The sequence below is a fragment of the Lotus japonicus genome, chromosome 2 (assembly GCF_012489685.1).
Source record: "Lotus japonicus ecotype B-129 chromosome 2, LjGifu_v1.2".
Taxonomy (NCBI): Eukaryota; Viridiplantae; Streptophyta; class Magnoliopsida; order Fabales; family Fabaceae; genus Lotus; species Lotus japonicus.
The window spans coordinates 12,812,390-12,834,729 of NC_080042.1; the positions used below are offsets into that span (position 1 = coordinate 12,812,390).

General features: G+C 42.2%; 1 protein-coding gene across 1 annotated transcript; it reads right to left on the bottom strand.

Moving 5' to 3' along the window:
• Positions 1-14,565: 14,565 nt before the first annotated feature.
• LOC130735261 (F-box/kelch-repeat protein SKIP30-like) lies at positions 14,566-15,940 on the bottom strand. The gene has a single exon (XM_057587334.1). It carries the CDS (start codon positions 15,924-15,926, stop codon positions 14,934-14,936), a length of 993 nt encoding a protein of 330 aa, XP_057443317.1. The 5' UTR covers positions 15,927-15,940; the 3' UTR covers positions 14,566-14,933.
• Between the last annotated feature and the right edge of the window lie 6,400 nt (positions 15,941-22,340).

Sequence of the window (22,340 nt, forward strand, 5' to 3'; positions counted from 1 at the left end):
CCTACCTGCCTTGAACTAGATTACTTCAGTGCAACGATACCTGTGATTTAAAAAAAGGAACATTATTAGTTTGTCTATGGACCCTTTAGTAAGGAAAGATACCAAGGTGAAGCGAACCTTCATATTGAGTTAGAAGATAAAAGCCAAACCTAATGTACGATATATTTATTCATATGTAAAGAAAAATCAATTTGACCTTAAAGAAAAAAAGAAAAATCAATTTGATTTGTTCGTATTTATTTACATATAGATAATTAAAAATTATATTAAATTAAAAATTGTAATTAATTGATTTAATATGTTGGCTTTCTTCCTCAGTCTCTCATCTTTACCTTCATCCATATCCATCCAGAAATTCATCTAAATCATGTTCATCCCATTTTCAAAACTCAATCTCATCCTCACACATTATCACTAAAAATATTCAACCAACCCAAAACTAAAATATTTACTCAAAAAGTTCATCCCATTCACATTGTAGCTTGCCCAGAAAAAATCGTATTATTTTTCCTGAAAGTAATGATTGTATAGTAAAATCAATGTGACTAATAAAACAAAATGTAAGACCTGGATTTTCAGAACAAGTTAAGTTTCCGACTCACGCGTTGAATCAGTGTAAGCGTGACAGGAGTTTGGTATTTGAGAAAGATTAATGAAGAAGAAAGTTCAGGAATTGCTTGAGGAATGTTGCGTAGTTGTTTTCGGAGTTAGTGCGAGTCGTCTGCACACTTGCCTTAGGGCGAGCGTGTCCAGAATAGGCTATTTCGCTCTTAAAGCAACGTTTTGAGTGAGATTTCAAACTCTCGGAAAATTTAAAGTTTCTCTTTATTTTTCCATCGACCAGCGTTTCATTTCGGAACTCTGGACTGTACGCACGATAGGTTTCACTTTTCGGATGTCCGTCGACGCTAATTTCTTTGCTTCGAAACCCTATTTTCGAGCAATGGATGAAGACTTTTTCTATTCGGGACTTCTAACGAAGATTCCGTCCGAGTTGCCAGATTTGTTTCGACGTTTCCAATCTTTCTTCAGAAGGAAGTTTTGTCGTCTGGCGATCACAGCAAAAAGTAGTTTTTCGGGACAGATTTAACTAACACCGCTTTTGAGATTTTCGATATCGTTTTTCCCATATCATAGATATTTGTTTTGAGTTCTGGAATTCTGACGCTAGAATCTCTCTTAGAATTCCTCGGTGAACGTGCTGCAAAAATCGGAATCGCGAAATTTTCATTTTCCCGCGATTTCGCCCGCCTATAAATAGGCGAAAAAGCAAAATATCTTCCATTTTTCCTCCATTTGTGGCTGATTTCGTGGAGAGCAAGGGGGGAGGGGATTTCCGCGAAAACTTGACCAATCTTCGTGCAGTTCGTCCCTACTTCTAGGTATCGAGGTAACTATCATGAATCCTGCCTCTGATTTCTGTTTCTGCGGAGTTTCTGAAGTCGTTTCTGTGCTCTAAGTTTTGAGCTTTTTCTAAAATTGTCCGATTTCTCTGATTTCTCGCTTGGGTTATGTTCCTTATGTTCCCCTGAGTCTAAAACCTCTGTCAGTAAACTCTGATTGCGATTCAGTTGTCCAGGATCTGAAAAATTGACTCAAAACTCTTTTTGTCTCACATTTCGAAACTTTATTGTGAAAAAGACTTAATCTGACTTCGTGCCTTTAGGATTTGTTGTCACGGATGTCATGAGGATCATTGCTGTCAAATTTGTTTTCAGAACTGATAACTTTGAAATTTTGAGCCTTTATTTTGGACCAAAATGCCCCTGCGTAGTCGTATTTCGGCCCGATTGTCCGAAAATTGTTCTGACAGTTTCTTTGCATTAGTTTTACCCTAAAACTACCTTGTGAATTGATTTGATCAAAGAAAAAGAGCCGAAGCCCTTTTTCCTTTGAGGCCGTGGACTATTTCCTTTAGGGGGGAGTTTTTCGGTTTCGAAAACTTGTCTTTTCGTACCTGATTGTCCTATTCTGAAGCTTTAATGCTTTGTCTATCGTTTATGTATTGTTTTGCGATCGAACTAATCGATTTTGTTTGGTTTCTGCTTTGTTTTTCTCCGAGGTTCAGTTGATGGAACTTTGGAAGACTCAGAGCAATTGTTTGAGGAGAACTTTGTTTGCGAAGCTGGAACAGCTCGAGGTTAGGGCAATTTGCTATATTTAGCTATGATTGCATGATAGGCGTCGATAAATTCGACTTATGCTTTATCTGATGTTGTTTATGATGATGATTTGTTGTTATGATTGTTTTCATAACTTATGATATTGATGATGTGTTGAATTGAGCGTTTCGACGCAACTTCGGAGTGGAGGTTCATTGATCTGGTGATCTTTGACATTTCGGGTTGGATGAACAACCCTAGGCAAGTCCGAATGTGGGGTTTGAGACTTAGCCATTTGTTGGGATTCGTTGGAATTCCTAGACTTTCCCCGGGAAATGTATTTTGGGTGGTTGATTTTTTGGAAACTTAGAATGATAGAGCTTTCGAAAAATAAAGACTTGGGAAACTTAGACTTTGAGAAATAAACTCATAATTTGACTAATTTGAATTGAAATCATTTTTATTAACGTTTAAGCATAGGAGAACTGAAGGGGAAAAATATCTATGAAAGGCGGGGAAAAGTCGACTTATGTTGTGGGTTTGGAGAGTTTGGAGTTGGGAAAGCCATCAAGGTGGGCTATGGTGATGATTGAAAGTCACCGAGTACTCTAGTACTCCTGGTAGTGTTGTTCGAGTCGTGTTGTATTGACCGGCACAGACTCTGGGTTTTGTTTGGGCTGTGTTGTATTGACCGACACTAGACCCTCGTGTATTCTTGTTGGTGGAGTTGTGTTGTATTGACCGACACTAACTCTTGGGTTGTTTTGAGTTTGGGTCGGAGCAGTTTTTGACCATCGAGATTTGATGAGTCAGATGACTCAAGAAGTCATCAAGGGTGATCGCACTCCTTTCATAATTAATTATCTTTTGTCGCCGAATCGACATATACCTTCGGGTACAGTATATCTATATACCTTCGGGTACAGTATATACCTTCGGGTACAGTATATCTATATACCTTCGGGTACAGTATATACCTTCGGAGCTTCACTGAAGCGTGAGACTTCGTGAAAGTGAGTAAGCTTCACTGAGGCGTGAGACTTCGTGAAAGCAGAAACTTCACTGAGGCGGGAGACCTCGTGGAGACGGGAACCTTCGCTGAAGCGGGAGACTTTGCGGAGGCGTGCAACTTCACTGAAGCGTGAGACTTCGTGAAGGCGCGAAACTTCACTGAAGCGTGAGACTTCGTGAATGTGTGAGATTTCACTGAAGCGTGAGACTTCGTGAAAGCGTAAGACCCCATTGAAGCGTGAGACTTCATGGAAGCGTGAGATTTCATCGTCGTTTACCCTAGGACAACGACAGGGAACATTGGTTTAGTTGGATACGTGTGTGTTGGGAGGACGATACATTGTTTGACTAACCTTATCACCTAACTTCATATGTTGAGATTATGATGATTTGATGTTGATGAACATCGTTAGGTATTAATGATTGAACTGTGTAGGAGATTCGAGAACATGCTATGTATATACCTTAGAGTAGGCAATACATAACTTATATGTATATATATACAACATATATATACAACATATGTATATATCCCCTTTATCACAAGTTGATTGTATATCTATTGTATTCTGTAAGTTGACCCTAGCGCCTTGGCTTTGTTTGTATGTTTGTGTTTGGACGGTCGGCCTGCTGCCAGGCGTCTGTCAGCCGGTTCGTGATGATTCGTTGTGCGGGAAAGACCCGGAGCGGAACGACTATTACTGACGCTTTCGACGAGGACCCGGACTTCATGCCTGATCGAGGGAGGGTCGATGATAGTAGTGTGGGGTTTGGGTGGTTAGAGTCTTTTGGAGTTGGTTGTTACTGTAATAGCTCTGATTCGTTTTTCTTTTGGGACAGGGTAGGTTCCCGATGCATGGCTTTTGTGTGATTCTCTTACGGAGGGATCACAGTGAGTCAGTCGGACCATAGGGGTCTTTGCTTAGGCCATTTTGAGGCCGACTTTCTCCTAGTGGTTTGTAATTATAATTTTCTCACTTACACTTCTGGGTCTGTATATATTCGCCTACGAGCATGTTACCTTGGAGTCACTGCGTGTGCGCGTGACGGGATAGTGCAGCAGAGGCTGTACCTTTGTATATGTTGTATATCGGTTAGTTTAGTAGTCGGGTTTTGTCTTTACTTCCTTATCGTTTTGATTTAAAGGAAAGAAAACGAAAAAAAAATTACCTGTTTTCCGCGTAAAGATTATTTTTGGTTACTAAAGTGACACCTGGAAATCGGGGTGTTACATTGTGGTATCAGAGCTTAGTCGAGTCTTTTGGGAGTCTTTGGGGAATAGGTCTTCTGTGCTAGGTTGTGTGACTCTGCAAAGAGTGAAAATTGATTGTCTGCAGAGCGATTTTCGCTCTAATTGCTTGCGTTACTACTCAATCGGATTGAGTGGTTTGTCTAGTGCTACCGTATGGTTAGTACTAATCGGACGTTCGATGGGATAGAGGATGGTGGATCTTAACCGGATGGCGGAGGCTACACGTGAGCATCATCAACGACTGATGGCGACAGCAATGTATCAACAAAGAGGAATGAACCGAACTGGAGCTGGGGGACCAATGAGGTCAGGTTCCCAAGGCTACAACGGAAGGAAGAGCTACCATAAGTGGGGACCATATCAGCGTTCCGAGGGAAGAAATCTTATCTCAAGAGAGTACAAACCGACGACTGCTGATACTGGGGGGGAAGCCAGTTGGTGACAAAGGAGTGACATGTTTTCGTTGCAGAAAGTTTGGGCATTTTGCTAACAAATGCTCAGTGATTGGACGGAGATGCTTCAAGTGTAACCGAGAGGGGCATCTAGTTGTGAACTGCAAGACCAAAGAAAGTCTATGCTTCAATTGCAACCAGCCGGGACATTTCTCCCAAGATTGCAAGGCACTCAGGGGCGAATCATCAGGGAATGTTGGGAAAGGAAAACAACTTGCTCCAGAGGAAAGGATTCATGCCAAGGAGGGCAAGAGCTGAGGAGTTGAACGAGGAAGAACGTGGGAACGATGTAGGACCTTATTCGAAGTTGCTCGTGTTTTAACTATAGAAGTTACACGAGGTTGGGAATAGCACACTAAGTCTAGAAAGTAGTCTTCCACCGATGCGATTATGAGGAAGCTAGTAGTTGAAGAACGAATCTTAGGGAGATTCCGTATGGGTAGTATACGTGTCATGTTGAGGGTGTGTAGTTCCGTAGCGGGATCATTAAAGGATTTAGTATCAGGATATTTGTGACTACTGGAGGATAGGAACTCATTGACTGTTCCAGTGGGTTTTTCTAAATTTCCACCTTCGATGTATTAGGCCTGATCAACCTAATATTGAGGGGGTGATATTCGGAATCACAGCTGGTTATGGACTTTGATAGAAGGACGGGTAAGATGAATTTGAATTGAATGAGGATTAGTCGGATTTGGGAGGAAAGTTCGTGTTAAGCATTTGATTGTAAAAGATTAAGCTGTGGAAGTCGATGAGTGTCGTATAGACATTGGTTGGTTAGTTCGTGTGATTACTCCAAGTAGAGGTAGACCAAGTCAAGAGATTTAGTGCTGGAAAAGTATTAAGTAGTTTCTCGGAAGTTATGAAGTCATAGGTTATGTGATTGCTGAGGGGAGTTGTTAGAGACTAAATAAGTTGGATTTAATCATGTTTTAGATGATACCTTGATGGTAGCGAGATTGAGAAGAATTAGCTCTGAACTAGATTGTTATAGTCGAGTTCGAGCAATAAGTTTCGCTAAGCGTTTGATTAATATGTGGAGACATTATAGTCTTAAGAGATGAATTTTCATTTGAAAAGTGTTGAATTAATGATTAAGTTGGAGAAAGAAAGTTTTAGCATAAGTTGAATACTTGAGGTTGGTGATATGGATTCCAAGGAAATATGCTAAGATTACTAAGTGAGATTTACTAAGTTGGATTGAAATCTTAGGGTTAAGATTGAATCTTGAGAGTTGAGAATCACATACGAGTAGGAGATCTTATGGTTGTAGGTGTGACAATAGGAGTTGAATCTTAGAAGATGAAGACCTGAAGATGAGTTTCGGGTTAAGACCATTGAGGTATAATATAAGAGAGATCTTGAAGTAAAGGAATTCTGGGTTGTGTGGAGTGTTAAGGTTGGTGATCGATTGATGTTGATTATGAGGTTGCGGACATAATGACCATGTGATAAGATTTGAATGATGTTGGCATAATAAGTTGTGAATGTGAAAGCATGACGACACTGGTCAGGTCGTTTGGGTAAGTGAAGGAGTTATAGTTTTTAAGAAACGGATATTCATTTAAGAAGTATTGAAGGATTAAAGGTCACTAGAGGACCAAACTTGGTGAAGGTTTAGGTTTTAAATCTATGAATGTCTGTCTAAGGTGTGTAAGACTCGAAGGTTGTCAGAATTTGATTGAGAGATTAAGAAGTTGATTGACGAGATGGTGATTGAGTCACAAAAAGGAAGGTGTTAGTATTAAGATGAATACCTGAGGTTGTTATATTTTGACGAGTTTCGTAGAGTATAAGAGTCAATGGGACTTTGTTATGGATTTTGATGATGCATATTACGGGTAACAAGTGAATTTTACTAAAGTTGAATGAGAATCCTAGGGCTAAGGTTGACCTAGTGAGCTGAGATTCATGTACACATAAGAGATTTAGTGGTGTTAGCGGCTACGATAACAGTTAAATCTCAGAATGTTGAAGGATCGGATGATAAAATGGCTAGTTATGTCCCTTGAGGTATAGTTATGATTTAATCTTCTAGAGGATAAGTCTCGATTTGTGCGAAGTGTTAGGAATTTCAGTAAGTGTAAATAGGTTTGAGTGAGGGAAGTTTTGAGGAAGAAGACGATAATAATGGATTGTTAGATATTAAGAGGAGGATTATCTTATAAGTTGTTGATAGATTGATGTTGAGGGGGGATAAGATTAGTGAAGGACAAGGAATAAGGACATAAGTCGAGTTTTAATTCGAATAGTGACTAAGTAGAAGTTTGATTACTTGGTGTTTGTAAAGATAGTTACGAAGTTGGAGGTGTTTTAATGGACTATTAGATTCCAACGCAATATTTCGTCTAGAAGTTATCGAACGAACAAGTGGAGTTTTGGACTGTAGATGAAGATCACGAGGACAAGTTGAGTATTTACCTTAAGATGACAGAGAGGCACCGAGTTTAAGAGGAATTTCGGACGACCGAAAGTAAAGAAGTAAGTGGCTAAGATTGAGCGACTGCACGGAGTGCCAACCGATATCATTTCAAGCAGAGATCCGACGCAAGTAATCGAGTCAGACGACATGAGGTTGAATGATGTTTTGTCTTTTGAGACGCCGACAGTTAGCAGTGGGGATAGAAGAGTGAAACAATTAAGGGGAGAACATATTGCTTAAGTAAAGGTTATGAGGAACAATGACACAGGCAATACTACATGGGAATTGGAAGATAAGATCAAGGAACTATACTCCGGACTTTTTGCTGAACTCTGAGTTTCGAGGACGAAACTTTCTTTTTGGAGGGGAGTATTGTAAGACCTGGATTTTCAGAACAAGTTAAGTTTCCGACTCACGCGTTGAATCAGTGTAAGCGTGACAGGAGTTTGGTATTTGAGAAAGATTAATGAAGAAGAAAGTTCAGGAATTGCTTGAGGAATGTTGCGTAGTTGTTTTCGGAGTTAGTGCGAGTCGTCTGCACACTTGCCTTAGGGCGAGCGTGTCCAGAATAGGCTATTTCGCTCTTAAAGCAACGTTTTGAGTGAGATTTCAAACTCTCGGAAAATTTAAAGTTTCTCTTTATTTTTCCATCGACCAGCGTTTCATTTCGGAACTCTGGACTGTACGCACGATAGGTTTCACTTTTCGGATGTCCGTCGACGCTAATTTCTTTGCTTCGAAACCCTATTTTCGAGCAATGGATGAAGACTTTTTCTATTCGGGACTTCTAACGAAGATTCCGTCCGAGTTGCCAGATTTGTTTCGACGTTTCCAATCTTTCTTCAGAAGGAAGTTTTGTCGTCTGGCGATCACAGCAAAAAGTAGTTTTTCGGGACAGATTTAACTAACACCGCTTTTGAGATTTTCGATATCGTTTTTCCCATATCATAGATATTTGTTTTGAGTTCTGGAATTCTGACGCTAGAATCTCTCTTAGAATTCCTCGGTGAACGTGCTGCAAAAATCGGAATCGCGAAATTTTCATTTTCCCGCGATTTCGCCCGCCTATAAATAGGCGAAAAAGCAAAATATCTTCCATTTTTCCTCCATTTGTGGCTGATTTCGTGGAGAGCAAGGGGGGAGGGGATTTCCGCGAAAACTTGACCAATCTTCGTGCAGTTCGTCCCTACTTCTAGGTATCGAGGTAACTATCATGAATCCTGCCTCTGATTTCTGTTTCTGCGGAGTTTCTGAAGTCGTTTCTGTGCTCTAAGTTTTGAGCTTTTTCTAAAATTGTCCGATTTCTCTGATTTCTCGCTTGGGTTATGTTCCTTATGTTCCCCTGAGTCTAAAACCTCTGTCAGTAAACTCTGATTGCGATTCAGTTGTCCAGGATCTGAAAAATTGACTCAAAACTCTTTTTGTCTCACATTTCGAAACTTTATTGTGAAAAAGACTTAATCTGACTTCGTGCCTTTAGGATTTGTTGTCACGGATGTCATGAGGATCATTGCTGTCAAATTTGTTTTCAGAACTGATAACTTTGAAATTTTGAGCCTTTATTTTGGACCAAAATGCCCCTGCGTAGTCGTATTTCGGCCCGATTGTCCGAAAATTGTTCTGACAGTTTCTTTGCATTAGTTTTACCCTAAAACTACCTTGTGAATTGATTTGATCAAAGAAAAAGAGCCGAAGCCCTTTTTCCTTTGAGGCCGTGGACTATTTCCTTTAGGGGGGAGTTTTTCGGTTTCGAAAACTTGTCTTTTCGTACCTGATTGTCCTATTCTGAAGCTTTAATGCTTTGTCTATCATTTATGTATTGTTTTGCGATCGAACTAATCGATTTTGTTTGGTTTCTGCTTTGTTTTTCTCCGAGGTTCAGTTGAGGGAACTTTGGAAGACTCAGAGCAATTGTTTGAGGAGAACTTTGTTTGCGAAGCTGGAACAGCTCGAGGTTAGGGCAACTTGCTATATTTAGCTATGATTGCATGATAGGCGTCGATAAATTCGACTTATGCTTTATCTGATGTTGTTTATGATGATGATTTGTTGTTATGATTGTTTTCATAACTTATGATATTGATGATGTGTTGAATTGAGCGTTTCGACGCAACTTCGGAGTGGAGGTTCATTGATCTGGTGATCTTTGACATTTCGGGTTGGATGAACAACCCTAGGCAAGTCCGAATGTGGGGTTTGAGACTTAGCCATTTGTTGGGATTCGTTGGAATTCCTAGACTTTCCCCGGGAAATGTATTTTGGGTGGTTGATTTTTTGGAAACTTAGAATGATAGAGCTTTCGAAAAATAAAGACTTGGGAAACTTAGACTTTGAGAAATAAACTCATAATTTGACTAATTTGAATTGAAATCATTTTTATTAACGTTTAAGCATAGGAGAACTGAAGGGGAAAAATATCTATGAAAGGCGGGGAAAAGTCGACTTATGTTGTGGGTTTGGAGAGTTTGGAGTTGGGAAAGCCATCAAGGTGGGCTATGGTGATGATTGAAAGTCACCGAGTACTCTAGTACTCCTGGTAGTGTTGTTCGAGTCGTGTTGTATTGACCGGCACAGACTCTGGGTTTTGTTTGGGCTGTGTTGTATTGACCGACACTAGACCCTCGTGTATTCTTGTTGGTGGAGTTGTGTTGTATTGACCGACACTAACTCTTGGGTTGTTTTGAGTTTGGGTCGGAGCAGTTTTTGACCATCGAGATTTGATGAGTCAGATGACTCAAGAAGTCATCAAGGGTGATCGCACTCCTTTCATAATTAATTATCTTTTGTCGCCGAATCGACATATACCTTCGGGTACAGTATATCTATATACCTTCGGGTACAGTATATACCTTCGGGTACAGTATATCTATATACCTTCGGGTACAGTATATACCTTCGGGTACAGTATATACCTTCGGAGCTTCACTGAAGCGTGAGACTTCGTGAAAGTGAGTAAGCTTCACTGAGGCGTGAGACTTCGTGAAAGCAGAAACTTCACTGAGGCGGGAGACCTCGTGGAGACGGGAACCTTCGCTGAAGCGGGAGACTTTGCGGAGGCGTGCAACTTCACTGAAGCGTGAGACTTCGTGAAGGCGCGAAACTTCACTGAAGCGTGAGACTTCGTGAATGTGTGAGATTTCACTGAAGCGTGAGACTTCGTGAAAGCGTAAGACCCCATTGAAGCGTGAGACTTCATGGAAGCGTGAGATTTCATCGTCGTTTACCCTAGGACAACGACAGGGAACATTGGTTTAGTTGGATACGTGTGTGTTGGGAGGACGATACATTGTTTGACTAACCTTATCACCTAACTTCATATGTTGAGATTATGATGATTTGATGTTGATGAACATCGTTAGGTATTAATGATTGAACTGTGTAGGAGATTCGAGAACATGCTATGTATATACCTTAGAGTAGGCAATACATAACTTATATGTATATATATACAACATATATATACAACATATGTATATATCCCCTTTATCACAAGTTGATTGTATATCTATTGTATTCTGTAAGTTGACCCTAGCGCCTTGGCTTTGTTTGTATGTTTGTGTTTGGGCGGTCGGCCTGCTGCCAGGCGTCTGTCAGCCGGTTCGTGATGATTCGTTGTGCGGGAAAGACCCGGAGCGGAACGACTATTACTGACGCTTTCGACGAGGACCCGGACTTCATGCCTGATCGAGGGAGGGTCGATGATAGTAGTGTGGGGTTTGGGTGGTTAGAGTCTTTTGGAGTTGGTTGTTACTGTAATAGCTCTGATTCGTTTTTCTTTTGGGACAGGGTAGGTTCCCGATGCATGGCTTTTGTGTGATTCTCTTACGGAGGGATCACAGTGAGTCAGTCGGACCATAGGGGTCTTTGCTTAGGCCATTTTGAGGCCGACTTTCTCCTAGTGGTTTGTAATTATAATTTTCTCACTTACACTTCTGGGTCTGTATATATTCGCCTACGAGCATGTTACCTTGGAGTCACTGCGTGTGCGCGTGACGGGATAGTGCAGCAGAGGCTGTACCTTTGTATATGTTGTATATCGGTTAGTTTAGTAGTCGGGTTTTGTCTTTACTTCCTTATCGTTTTGATTTAAAGGAAAGAAAACGAAAAAAAAATTACCTGTTTTCCGCGTAAAGATTATTTTTGGTTACTAAAGTGACACCTGGAAATCGGGGTGTTACACAAAATGTCTTCATTTTAATTAGAGTAATGTTTTGTATACTCTCCTTTTCCACCTCCACCTCCAAGGATTAAGAAGAGAAAAAATAAATAAGAGTGATATGATATGTGATGTGACAGGAAATGCAGAGAGAGATAGGAAGAAAAATGTGTGGAAAAAATATGGGAGAGAAAGTGGAGTGTGAGTAAATCATTACTCTTTTAATTATGGTTCTGGAATATTAACCACCTTATCCAACCTCCCACGTGCTTATATTGTTCCCGCCAAAATCCAAAACGAACTTGTGTTTTCCATTCTCAATCAAAATCACTTCCCTCTAACAGAATCACTTCCCATTGCGATAACTGTCAATCTTGCATTGCACGCTTCAATCATCAATGGCTTCCATCACATTCTTCGCTTTCTCTATCCTCTTTCTTTCTCTCTCTTCCCTCTCTCCCTCCTCCTCCTCCCTCCCCTCCTCCACCATCCTCGACGCCGCCGAGATCCTCTCCACCTCCGGCTTCGAAGCCATGGCCCTCAACCTCGAGCTCGCCTCGCACACCCTCTCCTCCCCGACTCCGCCGCCGAAGCAAACGCTCTCCCTCACCGTCTTCGCCCCCGCCGACTTCGCTTTCAGCCAGCTCCCCCACCTCCCTCTCTCTCTCCTCCGCTACCACCTCCTCCCCCACTCTTTCTCTCTCCAAAGCCTCACCTCCCTCCCTTTCGGCGCCAACATCCCCACCCTCCTCCCCGGCCACTCCCTCACCGTCACCACCACCGCCGCCACGCGCCACCACCACCACCACCGCCTCTCCATCAACAACATCACCGTCAATCCTTCCCCAGTCTTCGACGACGGCCGCCTCATCATCTTCCAAACCGAGAGCTTCTTCGATCCGTATTTCCAACTCCCCGCCACCGCCCCTCGCGGAACCAGTCGGAGCACCGGCGCTGCAATCACCGCTTCCGCCGCCTGTAAAAAAGCCGGAGGGAAACTTCACCCGTCGGATTCCGCCGCTAGCGGTGTCCTGAGATCCAGAGGGTGCTCTGTCATGGCATCGCTTCTTGAGATGCAGTTCTTGGGGCTCCAGAATCGCCCTCCGCTGACACTCTTCGCGCCGACGGACGAGTCGGTGGCGTGGCTCGTCAGGAACATCAGCGATTGCGCCTCTGTCCTCTGCCGCCACCTCGTGCCTTGCAGGATTTCGGGGAAAGATCTGGTGAAATTGGAACATGGAACGTCGATTTCAACCTTCGAGGAAGGGTTCACGCTCAACGTCACCAGATCCGGTGGAACTGACGCCGTGTTGCTGAACGGAGTGCCGGTGGTTTTCCGTGAACTGTACAACAGTGATTGGCTCGTCGTTCATGGTCTCCGAGAAGCTCTCTCGAAAGATTCGGTTCAGATTTCAGCTCCGGAAGAAGGACATGGTAAAGAATCTTCATTCGGTGCGGAAAGCACTGCAGAACATTACCACTTCTCTGTTTTTCACTAGATTCAGTTTTTCAGATTTTAGCACTTGCTTCATGATTTTCTGCAATTAGGGTTTTCTTTGTTGTAATCTCAAGAAATGGGTATTGATTGTACTTGAATAGTTGAATTGAAATTTGTTGTAGATATGAAAGAGTGATTTTCTTGTTCACAATTACAATTGGTTACCAACTTGCTTCAAACAAGAATGATCACTATGTTAGATTGCTTAAAAATGATTAAATGCCATTAAGATTTGTTTAGTGGTGTATTCTAATCAACAAGAATGCAAACTTGGGTCAGAGAAATGTACTGAATCTCCATTACAGAGGAAAATTGAAAATTTGCTCCCAAAATTGTATAATCAGCTTCTTTCTACTTCCTTGATTCCACAGTTAACATTGGCAGTATGTACTATGAAGTATGCACCCTTGTTTCTTTTCAGTTACCTGATAATTTGCATAATTAGCTGTTAGTTTATCTAACCATTATTGTTAGTCAGTTAGTGATAGTTAGTTTTCTTTTATTGATCAGTTACTGTAGTTGTACTAGTAACTCTAGTCCGCAATTTCTATTGTTACTTGTACTGGTATGTATGTAAACTTCATAGAGTAATGAAAGTAGTTCTTCATTTCCCATATTTTCTACTTCAGCAAGATTCAACCGAGGAGTGAAGCTGCAAAGCTGAAGTATTCTTGTTTTGTTTTATGCGTAATAATACAATAATTCCTTTATTTGTTGTATGCTTCACCATCCACACATTCCATCACCCAAATGGAAAAAACAAGTTATTCATCCCCTAATGACAATATGATAAGCATTTACCTCACAAAATTGCCCTGAATTTGTACACTTGAGGACCAATTGCATGATTATAGTGCCAAGCCAAAACGCACTGATTATACTGGTGGACATAATAAGCATTCCAGGAAGAATTCTCCGGGTGGCCTGTATCTGATTCCAAAACCTCATTGCTATATGCATGTATCCACCTACTTTTCATTACCAAAATCCCCACATTGATGTCAATCACACATGCTTAACAAAAATATTCGGTGAACCACACTACAATGCATGAACACCGCGTGTTTGTGGCGGCGGTTTTAGACGGCCATAGAATCCGTTAATATGAATTAATATATCATGTTAATATGCACATGTTATATACGTTATGGCAATTGCTAAATGTGTATAGAAGGAGAACAACACCAATTTTAAAATTTTACATTATTACCCTTGACACAAAAATACCCATAATTTTTATGATTTTGTATATTTAGGAATCGTTCTTTGATGGGGAAAGAGGATATTTAGGGACATCCGCTTAGCTATTCAAGAAGCTCATGAAGGTCTACAGTAACTTAACCAGCAAACTCGTGTCTCAGGGACCATGGATAAAAACACAACCTTCTTCACCAAAAGGCTTCTCAAAAGAAGAAAATGCAACTGGATAGATTATGGGATGCTAGCTATGTTCTATAAAATTTTATGGTCTATTGTGGGTGAAGATGTCTCAGCCACCATGCCTCTAAGATGCACTAAACAATGGAGCTGATATTTCCTCCATAAACAAATCATTCATCTATTTTTGACCATTAAAAAGCTCAAGCATGCAAAGGATTTCAAAACAATTTCTCACTGCAATGTCTTTTCAAAATTATCACAAAGACAATTGTAAACAACATGACACTGATTCAACAATTTAAAATTTGAAGGCGAGAAATTGAATATATAACAAGTGCCATTAACAAATAGTGAACAACTAAGGTTTGAAACATTATCCCTCTCAACTATCCTCAGACAAAAAAAAAAGAACAGAAAATAGTGAACAGCTCAATGAAATTGCAGTGTTTTGCTATGTAGTGATAAAATCTAAGGAGGACGAGCACTGATTTGTTGCTACTGGTAGACCTTGCCGGTTTTGCTTCCAACAAAACAGATACAGAAACTAACCTTATCAATCATCACCACATGTAATCAATTAACAAAGATATCCATGTCTAGTTGAAGGGATACAAATTCCCTATGAACACAAAATACACAAGAGCTCCCTAGAGAGGTGGACTAAATTCTAAGCAGTGTACAACCATGAATTGGACCACGACACCGTGTCATTGGAGCTGCCTGGCGCCAAGTGGGACTCTCATTCCCAAGCATGAAAACATTAACATCGGATAATGGCCTCACGGGGCCGTCATCGCGAGAGAGGCCACCAATCACATATAAATCCTCACCTAGGCCAATCATTGCAAACCGAGTTCTTTTTCCATACTTACATACTGCAGCTTCAACAATTTTCCCGTCTTTCTTCTGCCTGTAGATACCCAGTCGGCTCAACACATAAACTGCACCCTGGACAACAGCCTTTGGTTGTTGGTCCCACCCACACTCCTCAACAATCCACTGAGTACCTGCATTGTCTAAAACTTGAACTGTTGACATATGATTGTGCAGGACATCCATCTTTCCACCAATCATTAATCCCGAACAGGCGGAATTATAAACAGGATGAAGATTAGGCATCGCGATCCAAATATCCTTCTCAGGGTCATACATTTCAGCTTGATATGTTGATTCTCCACGGCTAGTGATACCCCCAGCCACAACAATTTTCCCATTAAGAACACAGCATGCAAAATCATAACGTGGAACAAGCATTGAAGCCCGACAGGCCCACTGCCGGACAACAGGGTCATATGACCAGACTTCATCGGTTACACGATCCCTTGCACCACCAATCACAAACAACTTTCCAGCAGTGGAAACAGCACCAAAGTCTGAAAGATCTTCCATCTTTGAGGGAATAAAGGGAAGTGTAACCCAGAGATCTCTTAAAGGATCATACATCTGCCATAACCTATGTGGATAAGAACCATAGACACAAAGCAGCTCCTCAGATGAGCCCACCTCCTGCCGAGCTTTAAATAGTTCAGGGCTATGAATGGCAGTATTCCAAGATCGAGAGACAAGCTTTAAATTGGGGTGGAAGAAGAAGGGAACGCGTGCAAGGCACCTAATTGCAACATCGTCAGGAAGTCCTTCAATAAGTCCAGACATTATAAATTTATAGCCACTATTTCATCTATGTCTCATAAGTCTCCACCACTAACTTCCTGCTATTAAGAGAGGTGTATGTACCTACAATCACAAAGAAGCACCTTTGTATTAAATGAGGGTTCCAGGTTAAGATATATGCCAAGCAAACATAATTAGGAATATGGACCCTATTGGCATGCTATAGTAAAGGAGATGACAGAGAATTAGGTTAATAGTACAACAATAGGGGCAATGTATGTGTTCCGTACTAGGGAGTTCTGACGTCGGAAACTGACAGAAAGTAAACCCTAGCAGAGTACTAAAAATATCACAAAAGGAATATTCTCATTAAATGTTCGAAAGGTGCTTTTTACAAGGGGTTGACCTCTCCTTTTATAGAGGGAATGATCATAACATGGACTGTCACTGTACTTGGGCCTGACAACCGGGGCCCAAGCCTCTATACATATAAGACAAAACTAAAAGGAATCTTCCAGCTGGCGTGTGGACCCATCCAGAAGACGGGCGGGCTTCGACGTTATTCCATAAACCCCGCCATGACTGCTTTCGTTCATCTAAATGCTCGATTTGGGCGGGAATAAGGGATACTTATATCCCGCCCAGTCCACATGCCCCCAAGACATGAGGCTTAAGTAAGTTGAGTCGAAATGTCTTTATACGTTGCTTCGTCGCCTACCCTTATCATTTACTTCGTTCTTCTGATAATTGTGTCGCCGTTCTTTCATTTGTGTAGGTGTCCTGCCCAGTCCACATGCCCCCAAGACATGAGACTTAGGTTCCTTGAGTCTAGACGTCTTTACAGTATATCGCCATTTTCATGCTCCTTTATATGTCGCCATTTTTTATCTTTGTCGATATCTCGCCGTTATCACACCTGTCAAACACGTCTTTTCAACTGACGCACGTATCCTTCTTTTCCGGGATTTTGCCATCATTTGCCATAAATGCAGTTGTGCGTCTCGAGGAGTTATGTCTTTTCGTTTCATACCTTTTCAAATTTCAAATCCCACGATCAAATCCCACGATCCCACGATCCTTCGCAATCTTTCCCACTCATTCTCTCTCTTCCTTTTTCTTCTATAAATACCCTTTTTACCTTTCACTTTTCACTTTTCTGAAAACCCTTGCTCACTCCGGCCGTCGTCATTGCGCGGTGCTCCCCCATCGCCGACGTTCTCTTTACTCAATCCTCCGCTTCTTCCTCCGGTGAGTTCTTCCCTTTCTCTTTTCTTGACACTGTGTCTTCTTCTTTCTTTGTGTTTGGACCTGTTCATCTTCTTTTTTACTTTTATGAAATTACTCAGCATGTCGACACAAAATTTTAGCATTTCCTCCTTAGAGCTCACTTCCCCTTCTACGGAGGGGGAAGTTTCTGCCCCCACCGTTATCGAAATACAATCCTCGCCCTCCACTCACGAGGATTCCGGTCCCGCCGGCTCCGTTGATTCTATTCTCTCCTCTAATGGAGATTTGTCTTCGCCCGAATGGCGTTCCAATGCGCATTTAGTTGAAGATAAGTGTCTTTGGCGCTCCATCTGGGGTAGCCTTGGGAGCATCAGTTCGCTTCGAATATCTTCTCAAGGGTTTTCAAAGATAAATCCCGCCACCTCAAATAACGAAGATCACTTGTTAAATGTTCTTCCATGTGGCGAGGACGATTGCGTTCTTTTTCGCAAGGAACCCTCTGATGAATCGCCCGATTTCTTTTTTGTTTATGGTTATTTTTTCTTGGATTTGAATATCAAACTCCCTTTCTCGCCCTTCATATGCCACGTTCTTACCTTTTTGAACGTGGCGCCTTGTCAACTCCAGCCCAACGCCTGGGGTTTCATTCGCTGCTTTGAAATTCTCTGTGAACATTTGAGTTGCACTCCCACCTATCCCTTGTTTTTCCTTTTTTATAAGACAGTCACCACAAAACCTACATCTGTCAAGTGGGTTCCTCTTTTGGCTCGCAAGAACATGAGCCGATTCACCGCCCTTAAAAGCCATTACAAAGTGTGGCAGAAAAAATATTTCAAAGTCATGGAGTCGCCTGAAATGAATAACTTGTTTCGAGATTCCAATAACCACCCTCTCTTCCCCTTTTACTGGACAAAAAACCCTCGCCGAAAAATATCCGTTTCATACGACGCCTTGGATGAATCCGAGCAGGCCATCGCCGATTACCTCCGCACATTACCAGTAATCTCTGGTCATGACTTGATTGAAGCGTCGAAATCCGGCACTTTAAATCAATTTTTTAGTAAGTTTATAATTTTTGCACAACTTGTTTTTCTTTTTGTTTATGTACCTCGCCTAATTGATGTTTTCCATGCAGCCACGATGGGAAAAAGCAAGGTTGATGCCAACCCCATCAAGATGAAGGAATACCTCGCCCAGTCTGCCGCGGCGGCGAAGAAAAGGGCCGCCGAGACTGAGCAAAAGAAAAAGAATGAAGGTACTTCGGGCTCTGATAACGTTAGGGACCCAAAGCGCCAAAAAACTTCGAGCGCTGCTGGTGTTAAACCTCTTCACCAATCAACTCTTGATCCAAAAGGTCGTCCGACTGAGAAAAAGAAGGGGCATGACAATGTCCCGCCACATCAACCGGATTCAGGCGCACTGATCAACCGCCCTTCAACTCCATTCATCCAAGCTGGCCCTAGCTCAGCTATTGGTGGCGAGGCTCTTCCCCCTTTGCTGAACCTATCTGATCCTCGCTTCAACGGATTGGATTTTATGAATCATACCTTTGACAACCGGATTCACAAGGATGTTTCCGGTCAAGGCCCTCCCAACATTGCTTCTGTGGCGATCCATCATGCGCTCTCTGCCGCCAGTACTGTGGCGGGAATGGCTCAGTGCGTGAAGGAGTTGATAGCAACCAAGAACCGTTATGAAAAGAAGACGGCTGACTATAAGACTGCCTATGAGCAAGCAAAAGCCGATGCTGAGACCGCCAACAAAAACCTGAAGGCTGCTGAGGAGAGGTGTGCTAAGTTAACTGATGACTTGGCGGCTTCTGACTTGCTTCTCCAAAAGACCAAATCTCTGAAAGAAACTATCAACGACAAACACACTGCTGTTCAGGCCAAGTGCCAAAAACTGGAAAAGAAGTACGAACGCCTAAATGCTTCCATCTTGGGGCGTGCTTCTCTCCAGTTTGCTCAAGGCTTTCTGGCGGCCAAAGAGCAGATTAGTGTGGTTGAGCCGGGCTTTGATCTTTCCCGTATTGGGTGGCTGAAGGAGATCAAGGATGGTCAAGTAGTTGGTGATGATGACATTAGCCTCGACCTCCTTCCCCAATTCGATGATGAAAGTGAGCCTGAAGAAGATGGCGAGGATGGGAATGAGCAGCACAAGAATGAGGATCACGAGAAGGAAGACCCTAAAGCTGGGACAAGCCAGGGCAACAACGCCAACAATGAGAACCTGGCTTGAATTTCTTCTTTTATTTCATGAAGTTAAAATTTTGCTTTGGGCATTGCCCTGTCTTTTATCATCATTCCAAATCTTGTACGGGCGTCGCCCCCTTTGCCTTACTTTTAATGAATACCATTTTAAGTTCATTCGTTGTTACCTTGAGTTGTTACTAACTTTTGTTGTTACTTTGGTTTGCATACCTTAGCCGATTTTTCGACGAGGCTTGGTTTCTAGTGGCCACTAGAATTGCCAAGGCTTTTAACATTGGCTAAAAAGCACTTTTGGCCCCTGATGTTTCAAGTTTGTGCAAATTCTGCCCCTACTCTATTTTTGTCGATGTTTCTACCCCTCATGTTTTCAAACAGTGCATCGTCTACCCCTCATGTTTTCAAACAGTGCACCGTCTACCCCTCCGTGAGGGGTAGATGGTGCACTGTTTAAAAACATGAGGGGTAGAAACATCGACAAAATAGATAGGGGCAGAATTTGCACAAACTTAAAACATCAGGGGCCAAAAATGCTTTTTAGCCTTTAACATTTGATGGCGACACTTTCTTATTCCGAAAGGTTTACTCGCAGTATTGCATACTTTGATACGATTTGCATTGCATGAACTCGTAATATAAATTATATTGAATTAAAAAATACAGGCGATTTTGTTGAAATAACCTTTTCATTAATTTTCTTTCACATGAGAACAATTGTCCCATTCTTTTTACATGCCGCCTCATTAAAAACCTCTCCAAAGAAAGGAAAAAAGAGTGCGACTTCATTCACCCTTGGTTGTTTCTATTAACTAAAATACTGCTTGAGATGAGAGGCGTTCCATGTTCGTGGAACCTTTTGACCATTTAGTTGTTCCAACTTATAAGCTCCTCCTCCAACATCACCTATAATCCTGTAAGGCCCGCCCCAGTTGGGTGAAAGTTTGTTGTGTTTATCGGGTATTGTATTTTTTCGGAGCACTAAGTCTCCTACCCTCATTTTTCTAGGCACTACTTTCGTTGAGAATTTTCTTGCAACCTTCACTTTTCCCGCCTCATTCCTTATGTGAGCCTCACGTTGTTCCTCGGGCAGCATGATTAGATTTGCTATTAAATTTTCCCCGTTGTCATTCTCATTAAACCGAACCACTCGCCAAGTTTGATTTTCAATTTCAACTGGGAGCATGGCGTCAGTCCCATAAGTTAAACGATATGGGGTTTCCTTTGTGCTTGACTGTTCAGTGGTGTTGTATGCCCAAAGAACGCCTGGTAGTTCCTTCGCCCAAAGCCTTTTTGCTTCATCCAGTTTCTTCTTTAAACCTTTCAGGATAACCTTGTTAGCCGATTCAGCCTGCCCATTGGTTTGTGGATGTTCTACAGAGGCAAATCGCATCTCGATTCCCATTTCTGTACAAAATTCCCGGGTAACATTACTTGTGAATTGTGTTCCATTATCCATCACTAACGCCCTGGGGACCCCAAATCTACAAACAATCCTTTGCCACAAGAAGCTCCTGACCTTGGCAGCCGTGATAGTTGCCACCGCCTCGGCTTCTATCCATTTAGTGAAGTAATCAACCGCCACGATGATATACTTCATTTGTGCCTTCGCTACTGGGAATGGTCCCAAAATGTCAACCCCCCACATAGCAAATGGCCAAGGCGCCATCATGGTTGTTAACTCTTCTGGCGGAGCCTTGTGCAAGTCAGAGAAGACTTGGCATTTTTCACATTTCTTAACATACTCAAGACAGTCCTTCTTCATTGTCGGCCAATAAAATCCAGCTCTCACGATTTTCACCGCCAAGGATTTCCCGCCTATATGGCTTGAACAAACACCTTCATGGACTTCCGCCATTATTCCATGGGCGTTCTTGGTGTCAACGCATTTGAGCATAGGGGACATAATTCCCCGCCGATACAACTCACCATCCACCACTGTGTAAAAACTGGCTTCCCTTCGTTTCGCTCTTGTGTTCACATTGTCATCCTTTGGAGGGTTTTCTAGGAAGATCTTGATTGACTCCATCCAAGAAGGCTCGCCTTCAATTACTGACTTGACTGCTCTCAACTTTATTTCTACCAAATCAATGCTCGGGCGAGGCAGGGTTTCCTGAATGACTGTTTGGTAATTGCCCAATCTCCCTGTGCTCGCCAATTTTGCTAACACATCTGCCCTCTCATTCTGGCCCCTCGGGACATGTTCTATCTTAATTTCTTTGACCTCCATCATCAATTTGTGTACCACTTCCAAGTATTTGGAAAGTTGCGGATCCTTTACTTGGTACTCGCCTTTCACCTGTTTAACCACTAACTGCGAATCTCCCTTGATAAATAACTTTTGGACCCCCAGCTCAATGGCTAGCCTTAAGCCGGCGATCAAAGCCTCATACTCAGATTGATTGTTGCTCGCCTTGAACTCGAACTTTAAAGACTGTTCAATGATCATTTTGTCTGGACTTTCAATTGTTATCCCAGCCCCACTTCCAGTCTTATTAGAGGATCCATCCACAGATAGGACCCATTCTCCTCGAGTCTTCTCGCCTTCCGTGGGTGTTAATTCCGCCACGAAGTCGATCAAACTTTGAACTGTGACTTGGCCCCTTGGCTCATATTGTATATCATATTCTGATAATTCCACTGACCAGCTAACCAATCGCCCTGACAAATCGGGCTTCTGAAGTACTAGTCTTAAGGGGACATCAGTTTTAACTTTAACTTGGAAACTTTGGAAATAAGGCCTAAGGCGCCTCGCAGTTTTCAAAATCGCCAATGCAGCCTTTTCAATTTTTTGGTACCGCAACTCTGCCCCCTGTAAAGTATGGCTCACGAAATATATAACTTTCTGCTTTTTTCCCTCTTCCTGGAGCAACGCTGTACTCACCGCCTTGTCAGTAACTGCTAGATAGAGCACTAATGGAAAGCCTGGTGTTGGCTTGGAAAGTACTGGCAATGTGGCCAATGATTCCTTTAATTTGGTAAAAGCTTGTTCGCATTCCTCTGTCCACTGAAACTTTGAATTCTT